The following is an 18,421-nucleotide window of genomic DNA, read 5'->3' as shown; positions in this document are numbered from 1 at the left end:
AGCTAACATTTTTAGTTTTCAAATTTTGGATTTTATTATTTATTAGATTTGAAAGACAAGCTTGTTATCATTGTGAAAGCATGTGGATTAAGTCATTATAACTAAAATTTAGAAACTAATAATAAAAGTTTTAGGGATGAAAAGTGTTTTAATTTAACAATTTAAAACAAATTAATTAGACAAGTAACTAAAATGAACAAAAAAAAGCACTCAAAATATGAGTTGGAGATATTTAGATCGAGGCAGAAAGTAAGAAATGTAGGTATGACACATTGGATTGTGACCATACATAAGTTGCCAAAAAAACACTCAAATCAAACACTATAAATTAAGCTAAAAGAGCCCCTAATCAAATTAGGCCGAAAATGGGAAAATATTAGCTACCTAAGAGCTTTATAAATCTTCAAATTTTATGTTTTAGTTTCTTTTTTCTAAAATAAAATAATATCTATTTTCTATCCATTTTAATTCTTATACAATAATTTGCATCTTTCCTATGAATTGAATTCAAAGCCAAATTCCAAAAACAAGTTTCTAAAAACATATTTTTAGTTTTCAAAAGTTGAAAATATTGGTGAGAAATAGACAACAAGCATGAAATTTAGAAATGAAAGGTGTGATTATGGACTTATTTAAAAATAAAAAGAGATTGAAAAAAATCAAATAGTTAATCAAGAAAGCCTTAAATTATGTAGTTAGAGAAATTAATAAAAATATGGATTGACAAAAAGAAAAAGAAAACAATAAATGTAGAAAATAGTTGGATATTTATGAAATTATGGTTGTGAAAAGATATGGATAAATAATTAGTAGATTAATTATAAAGTCTAAAAATGCCATTATTTGTCATTACGAACATACCTATGCGTAGCTTCAAATATCAAATTTGGGCTAAGTGAGGATATTAATTTCATGAAGACTCAAAATTTATAAGAACATGAATTTAATTACTTACCAAACTATGGTATAAAAATCATTCTTTTTCAACTTCTTTAAAATAAATATTTAAAGTAGTCGACATGAGTCTAACTCAACTCATTAAAAAAATATAAAACCAAAATTAAGAGAGTAATTACATTGAGTAGCACTTTTAAAACTAATAATTATATGTATAGTAATATTTTCAAAGAATTATAAATATAATAAAACCTATCAATGATAAACGATATTTATAATAGACTCATTTAAGAGATTTAAATCTAAACTTTGGTATAACTAAATTCTTTGGTATTGTGTTATATTTGTTAATATTACAATCGTTCAATATAAAAGTGATAAAATGAGCATAACGTTTTTTATATGTTTGATTATATTTTCTTTTGAAAAGTTGTTTTTGATGGAGTAGAATGGGTAGTATTGGTTGATTGACATGTATGAAAAGAAAAGAATGAAATATGGTGAAAAATAATGAAAGATTAGGTTGAGAACAACAATCATGTTTGGCCTCAAAAAGGTTACTTCATTGTCATTTTAGGGAAGAGTCAACCTAAGTTCCAAACTTTGTACTTTTTATATATAAATGTATATTTTTCTCTTTTTGACAATGGCTCTCACATGCCTTAATTCACTTGGGCCTATGGTTGCCACACTAAATGCTTTGTGTGAGTAATGACCCATATTTAATGATACCAAATCGATTTTGATATAACATAATATAAAATAAGGATATATTTGTAGCAACATTTTAAAAAATTAATCAAAGTTTATCACTGATAGAAATCTATCTCAGGTAGACTATGTTGTAAATATTGGTATATGAGTGATAAATCATAAGAGTCTATCACATATAGATTTTGCTATACGCTTAACTATTATTCCTAAAAATGCTATCAAATATAATTATCTTCACCAATTTTGACACCAAAATAAGCATAGCTCGATTGGTATAGTAATTGGATGATACGAAAAATGTGAATAGTTTAGATATTTTTAAACCATTTGGAGTTTTAAGAGTATTTAATGATTATTTCTTTCTAATTTATGGGTTTTTTTAAACAAAAGAAACTAATGGTAAAGGGAGTTTCTTTTAATCTTTTGTTTTAAAGTTTGTTTGTAAGTTGAGAAGTTTCTTTTAGCATTAAAGTTATTTAACCATACCAATGTGTGTCAATAGTATAAAGGGGATAAATTTTTTTGACAAGAAATAGTGAAACATTTTAGTCATTTTTCATTTTGGTTTTTACCTCTTATGGGTTAAAATTTTCGTTAGTATAACCAAGAAACGAAATCCGAAGATCCTTTAGCTAATTTGTTTGTAAACTAATAATCTATATTTGTTTTGACATTTATTTTAACGAAAAGAAAAAGAAAAGTATAAAATCTCGACGTATTAATGGAATTTTAATGTACTTCAATTGAACTAAAAGTTAGTCAATCGTAGGATATTTAAATTTATGCTCAATTAAAACGGTGTATTGTCTAAATGGAGTATAAATTTTGTTATGAGATGTTAAAGTTTTGATTGTCTGCTCTACATTTGTTCTATTAAAAGAAATGGAGTTTGCAACTCTTTCATAAACCATTTAATTATGTTATATATATGTTTTTAAATTGATTGAGTTTATCAAATATGTGTTTAAGTGAGGTGGATTAAATAAATAGAAAACTTATAATATGATATATTGTAAATTATTTGAGATGGTAAATGAATAATTATACAAGTTTTTCCAGCTTAAGAAATGTTTTTTAAATGAATGAATAATAATTTATATGTTAAATCATCTAGAAAAGAATGCTCATCAACTTTGTGGTTTCGAGAAAAGAAACACTTCAATTTTTTTAATTTAATTACTTATACTTCAAAAGTAAAAATTTTCATTTCAAACTTTTTTTTTTGTTTATATTATAATTATATTTTGTAAGAGATGCATTGTGAGTAATTAAGAGTGGGTTTGAGAGGAATTATAGAATGGGTCTCTTACATCCTCTATTTTTAATTTTAATATTCTCCATTTTTTCTCTTGTATTCTTGATTACGATTAGATTTATTGAGTTGTTTGATTAGTTAACTTATATGATAATTTAAAGAAAGAAGGTTGATAATCGTTCATGATGCATACAATATACTGTTCCGATAAATCTTGCATAGAAGAAAATCATTTATTATGCCTATATCAACCTAGAAGAAGGTCATCGTGGACATTATGTGATTTGTGATGATTGTCTATGATCGTTGAAACCTCTTACAGTCGATGACTGTCCCTCATACATATTTTGTATATCTTTGCGATGGTGTCGGTACATCACATATTGACCATTGGCACTTTGATGAACCCGTGAAGTTTGACCTTCTTCCATATCAAGCATGTCGAGGGTTGTTCGATAATGTTTAAATATCGATGTTGTTGACATCAAGGGAGTAGGAGTGAAATGACCAACTAAGGATGTTGATACTCATTTGGACATCGGTTTGAACGGAAACGTCCTCATGTCTAGTTGGATTAACTTGTTCTTCGTTGGAAACACCACTATCAATATATTGCACATTATATAGAAATGTTATGTTATGCAAAGCCTTTTTCGTTGTTCTAGCCATCAAATTTCTTGTCATTGTATACATTCTATCAAATAATGTCGTATTTATAAAATTCTCCGTCAAAAGAAAAAAAAAAGTTGTAAGCAATAGTTAATTGTGTAATTAAAGAAGAAATTAAAAAAAAAAAAATTTAATAACCAAAAGTGAAATGATGCTCGGACTTTCATTGTGCATTGCCTACTAATTTCATATTACCATTCAAAGTACTCAGGTTCAACATCTATATCATTGTTGATAGAAGACTCGGTAACAATCAAACTTTCTCTATTCTCCCAAATTGATATTTGGGGAGCCAGATGTTTGATCCAATCTTGTTCATTCATGCCCCGTAGATCGTGTGAATGGAGTCAAATATATGTATCACAAGGTCTAGGAATTTATTGAATCATCCCAAATTGGCACATCACATGATTCGAAAACATTCACTCTGCCACAAAAAAACATATGAGTGGACATTTGGAAGTCCATATCTCATAACCATCGAGTAATATGCTAGCAACCTTTGGATGAGATGAATGCATGACTCCCAAATAATCTACATAATGCAAAATATGAGTCAATCAGTTAAATTAAATGTTATTAATAAATAATATTTAAATGAATATGATCGTACTTGGTAAGCCTTTAGAATGTCTGTGGAAAAACTCTTTACAAAAACCGTTATCTCTTTGTAAAACACATATAGTCAAATTGGTAAGTTATAACATCTTATCTAACTAGAGTTCAGCTAAGAGTCATAAGGTAGTCTATAAATACTCTGTATCTCTTTGATATTTTACATACACAACAAAAACTGAAAAGAAATAATACATGGCTTCCAAAGCACAGTGGACGGTAGGCCTTGCCGAACCATTTTAAAACATCGCATGTTCATCTTCTTCCCTCTTCCTCTCTTTATCTTTTCTTCATCTCTCCATCATCCAAAGAATAAGCAAGAAGAAAACCAGAAATTGCAGTTCAAGAAAGAACAAGAAAGTCTTGAGAGCTTCTTCTTCAATCCTCTGTAAATACAAATCTACACGCAACTGAAACGAAAGGGAAGAGTAAAACACAAGTAAGTACAGAGAGAACTCACATCTTTATGCAATTAGGTGGCTTCCTCGTGTCCATACAAGTGGCAACCCCTTCAATGTCAAATATGTAGCGATAATGGAGTAGAACATGCACTAGGCTAAGCTGACAAAAAATTGTCATCTTTACCATCAAATCATTTTTTTACCCGCACGAAGGGATGCATTCTGACGTGTTCCCAATTCGACAAAATTTCTACCGTTTTTTAAATTTTAGTTTGAAAACTCCTCTATTTTGCTAATTAGTTTCTATTTTCATACCACTTATCCAATTAACTAGAAAATTGTGATAGAATTTGAAAGTATTTAACTTTTAGAATATCTATTATACTTTTAAATAGTTAACCATTTTCATAGTACTTTTGAACCATTTTCGAAATTTAAGGATATCAAAGTTTAAAAGTATTTTAGAGACATTTTTTATAACTTAACCTAATTTATATTTATTTAATAAATAATTAAAACAAGTTTTATGATTTATTAGTTAAATTTTTGTTAACAAACCATGATTAATAAGAGAATTGAAAAAATTGAGAAAATATTTCATAATCTTTTATTAAAGATAATTAATAAGCTTTTCTTAGAAAAAGAAAATTATTATTATTGAGTTTGGCCAAATGAATTAGACCACTGGAAACTATGGTATGACTTCGGAATGGATAAGAAAACGATTCAAACCCCAATATGAATCAATGATCAATATCTCATATTTTTCTAAATATAAAACTGATAAAATAACATAAAATGAGAGGTCCAGAAGAATTCCAAACTTTCTCCATTTTCTTCCTCCCTCTCCCACTGCTCTTTCTCTCTCTCTCTCTCTCTCTCTCTCTAAACAAAGATAAACAAAGATGATAGTTTTCAAACCAATTCAAACCTCTTTCACAGTCTACAAAAATACCTTCTTATACACACCAAAACTCCCCATTTCAAAGAACTCCTTCTCCTGCCTTTGTCAGTCCAACACTTCTGATTCAGCTCCTTCCACACCACCACCTGAAGGAGATCCCCAAAAGCAAGAGATACTTGCTAGAATTGCACAACTTCAAACTCAAAAACTCCGTCTCACCGGCTTCTTAGACGAAAAATCTGCTGATCTTACTCAGTTTGCTGAAGAGGCCGATGCAGAGTTTGAGAAGATTGGTGAAGACGCCCTCAGAGGGCTCGACGAAGCCAGTGCACGGGTCCGTTTTATGTTCCGTTCCTCTCTCTCGTTTGTCATTGAAATTTGTGGTTTTGAATATGACCCACTTCTTGGTTTTTTCTTTCTTTAATAATGGACAGATTATGGGGAACATTGAGAGTCAGATGCAGGTCTTTGAGGAATCTGTAGAGTTGAACAGGCAGGAAATAGAAAAAAATGATGATATGTTGGCAAAATTTGAAGGCCAAATTGAAGAAGAACGAAATGAAGGTCTTTTCTTTCAGAATCTTAGGCCGAGAAAGCCTGCAGACAAAGTGAAGGCTAAAGTGGAGATGGAGAAGATTAATAAGCTTACGAAAGAAAATGCCGGTTCGAAGACGAGGCGATATATCTATCTTGCATTCATTGGCCTGCTAGTCGTAGCAATTGCCGAATCATTCCTTTCTTCACCTGATTGGCGAAAAGTCGCTGTTCTTGGAGCAATGCTTATTGCTTTGATTTCTCAATTTTCTTATGAGCAAAGGATGGCATCTGAAATAGAAAAAACAGAAATCAAAGAGCAATCTGAGGAAAAAGACTGAAGAAGTTTGTCTTGTTACTGCTGAAAGCACGAGGAAAAGAAAGAAAATAATAACTATAGCATGAGACATAAACCTCAAGCGAATCCTCTCTGCTCGGGTCTGATACATCAAGCTACTTCACTTTTGCATCGATAACATTTGGTCTTGGTGATTACGACTTCAATCACCACGACCTTTGTATGAACTACAACAATTGATGCTTGGAATCGACATGACTAATATTTGGAAAGATCTTGTATCAATATCTTAAACATAATTACATGAACTATTTTTGCACTAGTTTATTTAGTGCATAAAAACCCCTTTTTATATGTTTCGAGTTCTTTCACTGCAGAGGAAAATCAAGTGCAAGTTCCAGAGCAGCTAAATAAAATAGAACGCAGATCATATTTTTCCTGCCATCAACCCATCAATCCAAAATTTATAATAGTGAGAAAATAGAAAAAGTAGGACGTTGGTGCCTAATTGAAGAGCTTTTAAATTTGAATCAAAATTGTTTCTTCTAGTAACATAATTATTAATAATGGCTTTATGAAATATATCACATTAGAAATGAAAATTTTGAAATCCTTGAACATCATTGGCCAGCCATCAAAACTAGAAAATAAGAATCGAGTTCCCTTGAATGATGGTGTTACCACTACGCCAAAGAGCTTACAAATTCTTCAAGTACAGTATGCCAAGAAAGTGCAGTCTACTAGTTAAAAGCATATGTACTAGCAGAGCTGGCACAACTACCCAGCAAGAGAGCAAACAGCCAAAGAAATTAGTATAAATTATTGGAAGATATCTAATTGAAAATACTATCATTTGGAGGGAGGGGAGACTTACTTTTTAATTCATTTCAATCAAGAAGATCAAGTTGAAGGTCTCTCATCAATCATGGTTAAAATGTTGAGAATCCCACGGAAAAAGACCAAGGAAGATTTGCACTCTTTATAAGATAGATGGGTTACTCTCTCATTGCTAATTAGTTTTGCGATGGAATCCCATAATATCAAATAATAATTTCCTAGCAAGAACAACGAAGATCTGCATCACATGAGAATCACATCACGTCCGGGACTCTGTATTAAGAGCATATTCCATTAAAGGTTTGTCATCGACAACTGCTCTTACAAGAACGTTCCATGTTGGGGCATTTGGAAGAATTCCACGATCAAGAGCATCATATAGGAATTCAATGGCATCTGAAACTCTAGCGCAAGAGCAGAGTCCCTTAAAAGTAATGTTATAAGAAATAATATCAGGCTGAAGACCCGCTTCCAAAATGCGGTCCCAAATTTTCAAAGCCTCTACGCAGTCTCCAGCTTTGTAAAGACCTTCCATGATGGTGTTGTGTGTTACAAGATCTGGAACACAGTTGACCTGCCTCATTTGAGTAAAGATCTCCAGGGCCACATCAACTTTTTGGGCAGTACAAAGACCGTGAATTATTATATTGTGCATTTGCAAATCGGGCTTAAGACGCTTGTTAATACATTGATGCCACAAATTGAGTGCCATGTCAACCTTTTCTCCTCGACATAGACCATCAATCAACAAGCTATAAGTAATCATATCAGGCTTCAAACCCTCTTCCAGCATCTCCTTCAGTGAAAGATATGCATCGCTAAATCTTTCTGCCTTACACAAACCGTTAATAATAGTGTTGTAGGAAACTACAGTAGGGGCACAGTCTTTGCTTTTCATTTCCCTAAGAACAGAAATAGCCTCTTCAAGTTTAAAAGCTCGGACGTATCCATTAATCAGTGAATTGAAAACATGAGAATTCAGTTTACGTCTATTTTTTTTCATCTGATGAATCAGTTCTACGGCTTGTTCCAACATCCCTTTTTTGCATAACCCGTGAACCATTGATGAATACGCAAAAGTATCCAAATCAGCTCCCTCATTTTCTGCTTCTTCTAATATCCTTAAAGCCTTATTCAAGTATCCATTTTTACACAGCCCGTTGATCAACAGTCCGTATGTTGTTGAATCTGCCTTTAAGCCCCTCTCGTGTAAGAGCTGCCAATAACAAATCGCTTGTTCCACTTTCTTGTTGTCAAGCAACCCTTGAATCAGCATGTTATAACTAACAATGTTGCAACAGTTATTTTTACTCATTACGTTCCACAACTCAAAGCATTTATTTAGTTTCCCAGTTCGAAATAGACCACTGAGCATTGCATTATATGTTCTCACATCAGGGGATAACCCACTTTCAATCATCTCCTGAAAAACTTTCTCAGCAGCATTGAAGTTTCCTGCTTTGCTCAAGCCGTGAATCATGGAACTAAAAGTAAATAAATCGGGTGACTTTTCATTCTTCTTCATTCTATTCCACATCTCCATACTTTCATCGAGCTTTCCGAGCTTACATAAACCATTTATCATAATGTTATATGTTTCCACACTCGGATAAACTGAAGACTCTGTAAGTAATCTCTTCCAAATCTCATTAGCCTTCACAAAATCTCCTTTTCTGAGAAACCCATCAATCAGAATATTATAACACATAACATCAGGGTTCACACCTCTCACAGACATTTCATCGAACAGCTCCACGGCATCCAATAAGTTACCACTCTTCGCAAGTGCATTAATTAATGTACCATAGCTTAAAATATCAGGGTTCAAACCATTCTCGAACATCCATGTCAACAATCCCTTACCCTTCTCAAATTGCCTCTTCTTGCACGATATCTTGATCAAAATATTATAAGTCTGAAGATTGGGCGACATGCCCGCCGTCTGAAAGTACGTGAAAAATAGTTCAGCTTCGCGCCACTGATTAGATTCAATGAACGCGTTAAGCATAGAATTAAATGACCTAATTCCCGGGTTACACCCAAAAATGTCAACCATGTTCTGAAACAAATTGAGCGCTTGATCGGGCATTGAACATTTCGCGTACGCCTTGATAGCCGACAGTGCAACATCTTCGGAGCAGGTGCATCTTTGAGCTCGCATCAGGTCCACGATCCGACCAACGTGAACAACGAGCTTCGGGTCCATAAGTCGCCGGAGAATATGATGGAATACGAAAGGTGGGTGAGCATAACCAGGATGCTGACAGGCGGAGTCGAATATAGCGAGTGCCGCATTGGGGTTTTTCTCTGCTTTCAGAAGCTTTAGAACCAGTGTAGGGGATATGACTTTTGGAAGCTCAACCATGGCAAGGCGCTAATAATTGGGGTTTCTGTATCGATTCAGGACATGCTATGATGATTAGCTGATACTTCGAGATCGGTAATTGCAACCGGCGACGAGTCTCCGGCGGGAAGCATTGGTTCCCTGATACTTCCTTCTCGTTCTTCTTTTCTAGCTGGCCTTGGGCATGCTAGCCACAACCATAAGTTCCGAGAAGGGATGTAAATGGATGTAAATGGGTGTCCATTGGTGGATGAATGAATAACAAATTGGGGGAAAATGTTAAAGCACCCGATGGTTTTAAAATCTTTGCCCACCGTAAATTCGAGTAAAATTAACGAAAGGAAGGATGTGAAAAAAAGTGTTGCTCAAAATTAAATTAGTGTTCCTCTTGCTCAACTTTGGTGTCTGCTTGCATTTGTTATTGTCTTGCTAGTTTCACTCTCTGTGCTCATGCTCACCCTCTCCCACTCCCTTCCTATCCTTCACCCTCTCTCCTTTGATTTTTTTTATGTTTTTTCTTTCAAAGTTAGGATGGGGTTGGGTTATATTAACCCTAAAACCAATCACAATTTTTAACCTTTTTAAAATATACATTAGAATTTGTAAATATTATAATTCATACCTATATCATATAAAACTTTGTAATATCAAACCTTGTAATAGATATGTTAATTTTAATATTTAACCTATGAATTTTATGAAATTTTAGTTATTAAAATATGTTGGAGACAAATTTAAATATTTTAAATTAATAAATAAAATACTTTAAAAAGATAAAATAAATAAATAATGTAGTTGATCCAAAAATTCTTCCCAATCCAATTCAACCTATTTAAGTATGTACTCTCTCATTCTCACTTTCCCTAACTCTCCCATTCTCTTGATCTCTTAGGATGAAAATGTAGAGGAAGAAAAAGAGATGATCACATCATACGGACATTTCACTTTTTTTCTTTTCAAAAATTGGATCATTTGTGGTTTGGGTCTTTAAAATGGGTAATTGTATATGATGATCCATACAATTATTTTTATAGAATTGTTATAATTAATTAATAGAACTTTGGTGTATTTTAAGAAACTTTACAAAAGTCATGAATGATAAAATTTGCTATAAATATGTACGTAAATGTTGATGCTACGACAAAAACTTTAAAATGAAATTAAAATTTGATTTTAGGTAATGTATTACTGATGTCACTACGTCGATCAAGCAATAAGTATAAAAGAGAGCTTTCACATTTAAAATTAATCAACGTGGAAATGCACTTGAGAATAAAATAATATTATAATTTCCTTTCACAAAATTTTCATCCAATAATCTCTCATTCTCACAAATTTTCTTCTAAATCATCGTTTAGGAAACCAATTTTGACATCCATATGATGGATTAAGAGATTGTTCATGGCAACTATAGAAATCAACATTCTAATTGAAGTGACTCTGGTAACTTGGGAAAAAAGTATTAAAGAACTTTATGTTTTTCTTCGGCGTAAACCTTTAACTACTAATCTAGCCTCATACTTTTCTACTGATCTATCAAACATCATGATTGAGTTTCTTCATTAATACACCCATTTACAACTTATTGCGTTGCACAGGTCAATCAACTAGGTGCCAAGTTCTATTGAATTCAAGAGAGTCCATTTCATCATGGATAGCTGCCATAAGTTGGCGTCAACTGAGGATAAAGCTTCCAGTGGATCTTTCAGGTCTTCGTTATACATTTCGAAGTCTTCTCCAAAGTTCTTTATGGTTCTAGCTCGCTTCTTCTAGGTTCAAGATCTACTTCATTTTCTTGAGTTTGGATCCCTAATTGAAAGTAGATTACCCTACTATTTCTAGATTTAAAAGGAAATCTATCCTAAAAAAAATCTAAATCATTTGATTCTATGATTACCTTGTTTTCTAAGTAATAGAATCTATAGGCTTTGTTGTTTTCATCATATCCTATGAACACACATTCATAGGCTCTACTAGCTAGTTTTCTTCTTTGTTTAATGAGTTTACCGGATACTTTGTTTAATGAGTTTAGCCAAATAGGTACCGCAGTTCTCCTTCTTAGTTAGTAAAATAATGAGATTTATTTATATTAGTTGTAATTTAAAATGTTCAAATTTACTTTGAAAATTAGTATAACGTATAGTGATACATTATAATATAAAATTTATATTTTAATTAAACTTTATTATATAAATTATGAGAGAATAAATTTTAAATATATTCTTAACGTGAATAAACTATAGGTTAAAATTTAATGGGTATATGATGCCCGACAATATTGAATGGGTATAGCGGTGTTACCATTTTGTTTCATTTTAATTGTTAGATGTCAAAATTTTCACTTTTAATATACCCTGATTAGAGAATGACTATGTGGTTGTAAAAATATAAGTTTCACTTTTAAATGCAATCAATTTTTTTTTCATGTTCTCACCTCAAATAACACAATGCAAATGTAAAGGTCCTCTTGATTTTTATAGAAGTTTGATCTTCAAACTCGTAGAAAGAAATTTTAAATCCTAAACTTTTAAAAATTCAAAAATATGTTTTTAAATTTTCAAAAATACTCTCAATTATTTTAGATCAAATTCTAAGTTTTGTTTCAAAAACATCTCCAACTATTGAAACGTTTCATAAATATTTTTAAACATACTTACAAAAATTAAAAGTACTCTCGTTAATTTAATTGTTTTTATAAAAAAGTTAATTTGAAAAATGTGGTAGTTTGGTTTTTGGAGGATTTTTTTATGCCATGCAACCACAACTAGACGTGTAAACCTGGCCTAATTTCAGTTTAAAGGGATGAATATTGTATTTTTTAAAATTAATTAGGTTAAAATCAAATATTATTTTTATAATATTAAAAAAATTGTTAGGAATATAAAAGAATTGAAAAAGAACTTAAATTGACCAAACAAAGATTATAAATTTTACTATTTTGAAGAATTTTTCAAATTTTTAACTAAAAATAAATATTGTGGTATAAAATTGGATCTTTTTTTAAAATAATGTAAAATTTGAAACATATGTCAAAAATAAGTTGGGTGCAAGACTATTTTTAAAAGTAGGTGAGTTGAGGTGAAAGTACAAGACTTTCATATAGTAGACACTACATCTTCTATTTTTTCCTTATTTTTATATATATACTACACTGGAGCCAACATTTTTTTATTTTCTTATTATTTATATATATGGATCCCACACATTTCACTTTTTTTCATTATTTATATATATATATATATATATATATACTCACATATAATATAATATATATATTAAACATTCAAATTCTAAAAATATCTTTTTTTTATTAAATTAATTTATTATTTTTTCTTTATATATATTTAAATATCTCAATCTTTCATTTTTCTTATTAAATTCATTTTTTCTAATTTAATTTAATTATTACTTAATCGAAATTATACATTTTATTCCAAAAAAAATCCATATATTAACAAAATATGTTATTAAAAATATATTAACCAAATGAAAATAGTAATAATAATAATGGTTTCAAGTGCATCGGTGGCTTAAAGTGTTATTATTATTTTTTTTTTGATGAGTAATTTCAACTTCTCTCCATTATTATTATTACTATTTTTATTTGTTTAATATATTCTTAATAACATATTTTGTTAATATATGAATTTTTTTAAAAAAATTGAAAATTGAAAAAAAATTATATGTATAATTTTGATTAAGAAAGAATTAAATTAAATTAGAAAAATGAATTTAATAAGAAAAGTTGAAGATGGAAGATTGTGACATTTAAATATATATATATATAAAGAGAAAAGTAAAAAAATAAATTAATTTAATAAAGAAATATATTTTTAGAATTGGAATGTTTAATATATATATTATTATATGTGGGTATGAAATAATGAGAAAAAGTGAAATGTGTGAGACTCACGTATATAAATAGTGAGAAAATAAAAAAATGTGGAGCGCAGTGTAGTATATATAAAAATAAAAATAAATAAAAGTTGTGAGGTCCGCTGTATGGAAGTTGTGTACGCGATATACGACTTCATCTCAACTCACATATTTTTAAAATAGTTTTACACTCAACTTATTTTTTTACGTATGTTTGAATGTTTCCATAAATTTTAAAAAAATCCTATAAAATATAAATAAAATATGTGTTTTGGATGACTTACATTTTTTTTATAATAGAAAACAAAAACACATTATTATAGCTATAATATATTTTAAAGAAACCATTTGTATATATAGAAAAAAAATGCTCTGTAAATGTTTTTGCCCAAAGTATAAAATTTATAGGTTTTTTTAAATTATAACTTCTAAATTATCCTGATTAAATATTTATCTAGTCAGCTATAAAAAAATATTTATTTTTTAAAAATGATATTCATGGTTGATTTATCAATTTCATTTTCATTTATTTACTTTGAACATCCAATTTCAAGAGATTATATATATAAGTCAAATAGTTAACGTTTTTTAACTCTTCTTAAAACTAATTGATGTTTATTATTAATAATAGAGTTGAGATAGAACCTCCAGATGTTACTGTATCTATCCAAAAGAGCATTGTGTCTGTTCCTAAATACACATGCAACTATGTGTGATTTAGTACAGGTCCAACGACCTCAACTTAGTCTTACTTATGTAGGTTTTTTCATGTTCTCCTGCTTTTAATAACTCTTTTTTACCTTATATCTACTAACAACAATAAAACCACCACTACTTTTTAATTTTCTCCCACCTATTTGAAATTAATTTTTGGATATAAATGTGAACAAAAATGTAGCACTTCACATTTTGGGAAAAGCCCAATTCCAAAAATTGGGCCTTCTCATTGGGCCTGTGGTCAGCTACATTTTCTAGCAACTCCTTTTTCCTTTTAAATGTTCATTTTTATAAATAAAAAAAAAAACTATTTTTATTACGTCATCTTAACTTTGTAGTATCTATTTTTATTTATAGATAATTAGAATGGGCAGTACTAAGTTAATAATTTAGGTGAACAACATTTTAAAAAAATTAATCAAAAGATAAAATTGAGTAATAATAGACTATATGAGAAGGTGACCTAAATTATATACTATTTTATCAAATACTTAAGTGAGAGTTTGATTGTTATATATAAAAATTTGAATCTAAAATGTAATATTATAGAAAATTGGCGCTATTGCTAAGGCTTTCATATGTGTGTGTGTATATATATATAAATTAGTAGTATGTGTCTTTTTGACTTTAGACACAAAATTGTCTAAAGTTTGCTTTTTCAGTAAAACATATAGGAAAAGGAGAAAAAATATTATCTGAAAATTTGATTAATATTATAAATGAATAAAATGTCTGATTGCTTTGACTCTTCCATCTCTTCTGTTTACAATCAATCTTTGTTTTTCTTTTCCTTTTTTTCCCTCTTTTTTATTTATATATTTTTTCAACACAAAATCATTACTTTACCTTTATTTACTGTTTATATGATGGGATTCGAGCCCTTCCCTATCAAAAATCCTTCCTTTATCAAAGATTACCATTACTTATGTCCAGACTAACACACATTTTTCTATTCTAAATCTCTTTCCTTTCACCATTTTACTCTTTTCTTTAACAACTAATTATTGTTTGATGTTTATTCCAAAAGATTATCGTGAAAATTATTGTGATGACTCATTTGACAATACTCAAATAAAATATCACATACTTTCTTAAAGTTTGTGTTTTTATAACCTTTTCTTTGTATTATCATATAATAAAATTACGGTATTAACATGTCGTGGCTTTGTTTATGTGTGTTGATACTTGACTCTTGCTTTTGTTACTCGTTAAATTTTCTTTCTTGGTTGTCATTACGACATAACATAAGTAGCAAGTAGTGGAAATCGAGAATGAAAAGCTAAGGGTTGAGTATAATCACACATGTGTAACAATGTTGATTTCATGATCTCATTTACTACTGATGGTGGGTTACATTTTGTTTTAACCTTAGGGAAAGATAGTAAAACTTGAAGATACAAGATAGTATAATGAAAATCAAATTTCATTCTCTAAAATTGTGTGATAATGATATTTCAAACTGAACATGCATTGTCTTAGTAATCAATCTAATCTATGTTTTGGAAAATTTTGTCCACTTGAGTTGAATTAATTGACTTTGAATAAATTGGCCGATAAAAATACTCAACACCATCTTAAAAAGAGATCCTCCTTGAAAACAAATGCATCATATTTTCAAAGAGAACACGTACAATAATTTGGGTATTGAACAAGAAGACAATAGTGTTTAAGAATAAAGTAAAATTGCAAAAAACTACCTCTAGAAATAGTTCCAATTGAACCATCAAACTTAATGATATAAGTTGAAAGTTCTAATTTGTATCATATTGAATTATGTTTGAAGATGTAATTGCAAGAAACATGTGAAACTTACGTTAAAGAAGAAGAAAAAAATTGATCAAAAGGGTCATCCTTTACACCCAAACCATGATTTTATGGAATGTAATAACAATTTTAATAGAGGAAAAAGAGAAGAAAAGATATACATATTTGAAGGAAGAAGAAACACTGAAATCTTTGTTATTTCAGTAAATTGAGAATTTTATGGTAAAATCATAATTAGCATCAGCATCAAGAGGCAGTTTTGTTCTTCTTTTTTTTTGTTTTTCATGGTGCTTTTTTTTTAATCCAATTCCAACAAAAATTACAAAGAAAATTCACCACCAAATTTAACAAAAGCACTAAAATCTTCTTCATCATTATCTTCTTCTTCTTCTTCAATTTCTTCAGTACAATCTCAATACGCTTCTAGCAATGGACTGAGCAGGACTCGGCCGGTTTTTCATAATTCCCCCTCGCCGGCTTCCCTTCATCGGCGCCAAATAGAATCGTAAAAGCCCATTATCGACGACTTCATTCGGTGAAAATCTCGCACTCTGATTTCTCTCCAGTACAAAATCTTCTTTCTTCTTCCTCAAGAATCCGCCGCTTGTTTCCACATTGCTCCTTCTCATACTCCCAAACGATCCGCCACTGTTGCTCTGTGAGCTCCTCCAACTCACACTGCTATTGCTTCTCATCATTTTTGGATTAAACCCCATTCCTCCGATTCCTCTAACCTCGCCGTTTCGTTCGCCTCGAAATTCTGGCCATGATTCCGATAACGATCTGGTCACGCCGTTCGTTCTGCTGCTGTATCTGTCTTCGTCTTCGTATTTGTTGCCGGTTCGACGGTATATGAATGCCCAAATGTTCCAGCCTTTTCCCCACCGGCGGGACTTTTTCGTCTCCTTTCGGTCGCCGTTTCTGAAAGGGATTTCGAAGGTTTCTGAACAATCGTCTCGCAAGGAATTCGAGTTGGAATCTCTTTGGAGTTTGTTGTCTGGAACTACCAATTTCGGGCCGGAAAAGAAATCGGCTGTGGCTGGAGAAACTTTGGCGTTGGAGGATGATTTAATGTCGTCCATATCCGCCACGACGGCCGCTGCTGTTTTCCTTAGCGAGCTTGATCTGTCGAGGCTTCTTCTCCGGCGAGAGGAGGAGTCAGAGTAGTAATCTCTGGTTTGTTCCGAACCACCCGGGACAGTTTCGTCGTCATTGCAGGAATTTGCGGGTTCTTCGACTGGAATTTGAGTATCGGTTCGAGAAACATGAATAGGAGCATCTTCAACAACAGAGAGCATCGTCGGCATTCTGGTGAAAGTACGGCTTACTAAATAGCCATCCCAAGAGGCTCGTGGTTCATCGAAGGAGTAACGAGGATCGTCGAACGACATTCGCCCGGCGTCGAGTGAGAATCTCGGATCGGTATCACAGGACCGGCGACCATAGCCATAATCCGCGATCTCCGACTGTGTTTCTCTAAATTGACGGCCGATTGGCTTCTCCACCGGCAATGTAGCGGAAATATCGCCATTTCTGCGCTTCTTGAGCTTCTGCTTGTCTCTCCATTTCTGCCATTTCTTACTGAAAACAGAAGCAGCCGACCAGAAACTTCCGGCTATCTCCTTGAAATCCCGGCCGGAGGGTTTCTTGGGTTGAGAATCGAGATCCATGTGATCCTTTATGCTTTTGAAGTCGTCTTGTACAGCTTCAATTTCAGGCCTAATTGGTTCTTCATTTTCCTCTTCCTCTGCTTCTTCTTCCTCTTCTTCTTCCTCCTCTTCTTCGAGAATTTCGTGAACTCTATCCTCCACTACATTACCGGCATTGGATTCCTCAAAAATCTCAATTTCTGGTTCAGTTTCGTCATCGTCTTCTCCTTCATCATCAGGTTCCAAAACCGGACCTCGAACAAGAGAAGAAGCAGCAGCCAAAATTCTAGGGTCGCGTTCATCCTCAATGTGAAGACCAGCAGCGGCATTACTAACCCTGGGAGCTTCATTCTTCAACGGGTTCCGTTCATCATCCTGAGTAAAAAGAGTCCAGAGAGTATTCCGAACCCTGACGTCACAAGACTTCCTCTGAGGCTCAAACACACCAGAAAACCCTTCATTCTTAGACGCCGAAAAGGACTTAGTCCGACGAAGCTCAGGAAGAAACGAAGAGGGTTTATTCCGACCAGAAAGACCTCCAGGTCCAGCTCCAGTAGCAGAAGGCCTGAAAATAGCCTTAAGAGCAGCAGCGGCAGCAGAGGAGTTAATCGGAGGCTTCCGAGAGGAGGTGGAAGAAGAAGAAGAAGTAGAAGGTTCGAGAACAGCGAGACGCTCGCATAGACATGAAGGGCAGAAACCAGTGAAACGCTCTTCGGGATGACGGTCACAGGAAGTGGAAGGACGGTGAGGTTGGGGCGGCAAGGGTGGTAGCGCCTCCGTGACGGGATTCATTGCCGGTGAGAAAAGGAACAGGGGATGGTCATGTTACAAAGAGAGAGAGAGAGAGAGAGAGATTGAGTGTAACGGACAGAAAGAAAAAAAGGAAAATAAGGTTAAAATGAAGTGCAAAATATTGTAGAGAGAGAAATTCTTTAGGAGTGGGGTCC

General features: G+C 32.1%; 3 protein-coding genes across 3 annotated transcripts; 1 reads left to right on the top strand and 2 right to left on the bottom strand.

The window, feature by feature from the left end:
• Positions 1-5,290: 5,290 nt before the first annotated feature.
• LOC101218324 (pentatricopeptide repeat-containing protein At3g09060) lies at positions 5,291-9,975 on the bottom strand. The gene is made up of 3 exons (XM_004147877.3): positions 7,162-9,975; positions 6,105-6,280; positions 5,291-5,932 (listed from the first exon to the last, which is right to left on the bottom strand). Exon 1 carries the CDS (start codon positions 9,487-9,489, stop codon positions 7,384-7,386), a length of 2,106 nt encoding a protein of 701 aa, XP_004147925.1. The 5' UTR covers positions 9,490-9,975; the 3' UTR covers positions 5,291-5,932; positions 6,105-6,280; positions 7,162-7,383.
• Positions 5,423-6,641, top strand: LOC101218084 (hypothetical protein). The gene is made up of 2 exons (XM_004147876.3): positions 5,423-5,789; positions 5,890-6,641. Exons 1-2 carry the CDS (start codon positions 5,457-5,459, stop codon positions 6,328-6,330), a joined length of 774 nt encoding a protein of 257 aa, XP_004147924.1. The 5' UTR covers positions 5,423-5,456; the 3' UTR covers positions 6,331-6,641.
• Positions 9,976-15,989: 6,014 nt separating the features above from the next.
• Positions 15,990-18,421, bottom strand: LOC101218563 (protein OCTOPUS). The gene has a single exon (XM_011655379.2). The coding sequence runs from the start codon at positions 18,264-18,266 to the stop codon at positions 16,227-16,229; it is 2,040 nt and encodes a 679-aa protein (XP_011653681.1). The 5' UTR covers positions 18,267-18,421; the 3' UTR covers positions 15,990-16,226.

The sequence above is a fragment of the Cucumis sativus genome, chromosome 4, assembly GCF_000004075.3.
Source record: "Cucumis sativus cultivar 9930 chromosome 4, Cucumber_9930_V3, whole genome shotgun sequence".
Lineage (NCBI taxonomy): Eukaryota > Viridiplantae > Streptophyta > Magnoliopsida > Cucurbitales > Cucurbitaceae > Cucumis > Cucumis sativus.
The sequence above is the reverse complement of the archived record's forward strand: the minus strand, read 5'-3'. Positions and strand labels throughout refer to the sequence as shown.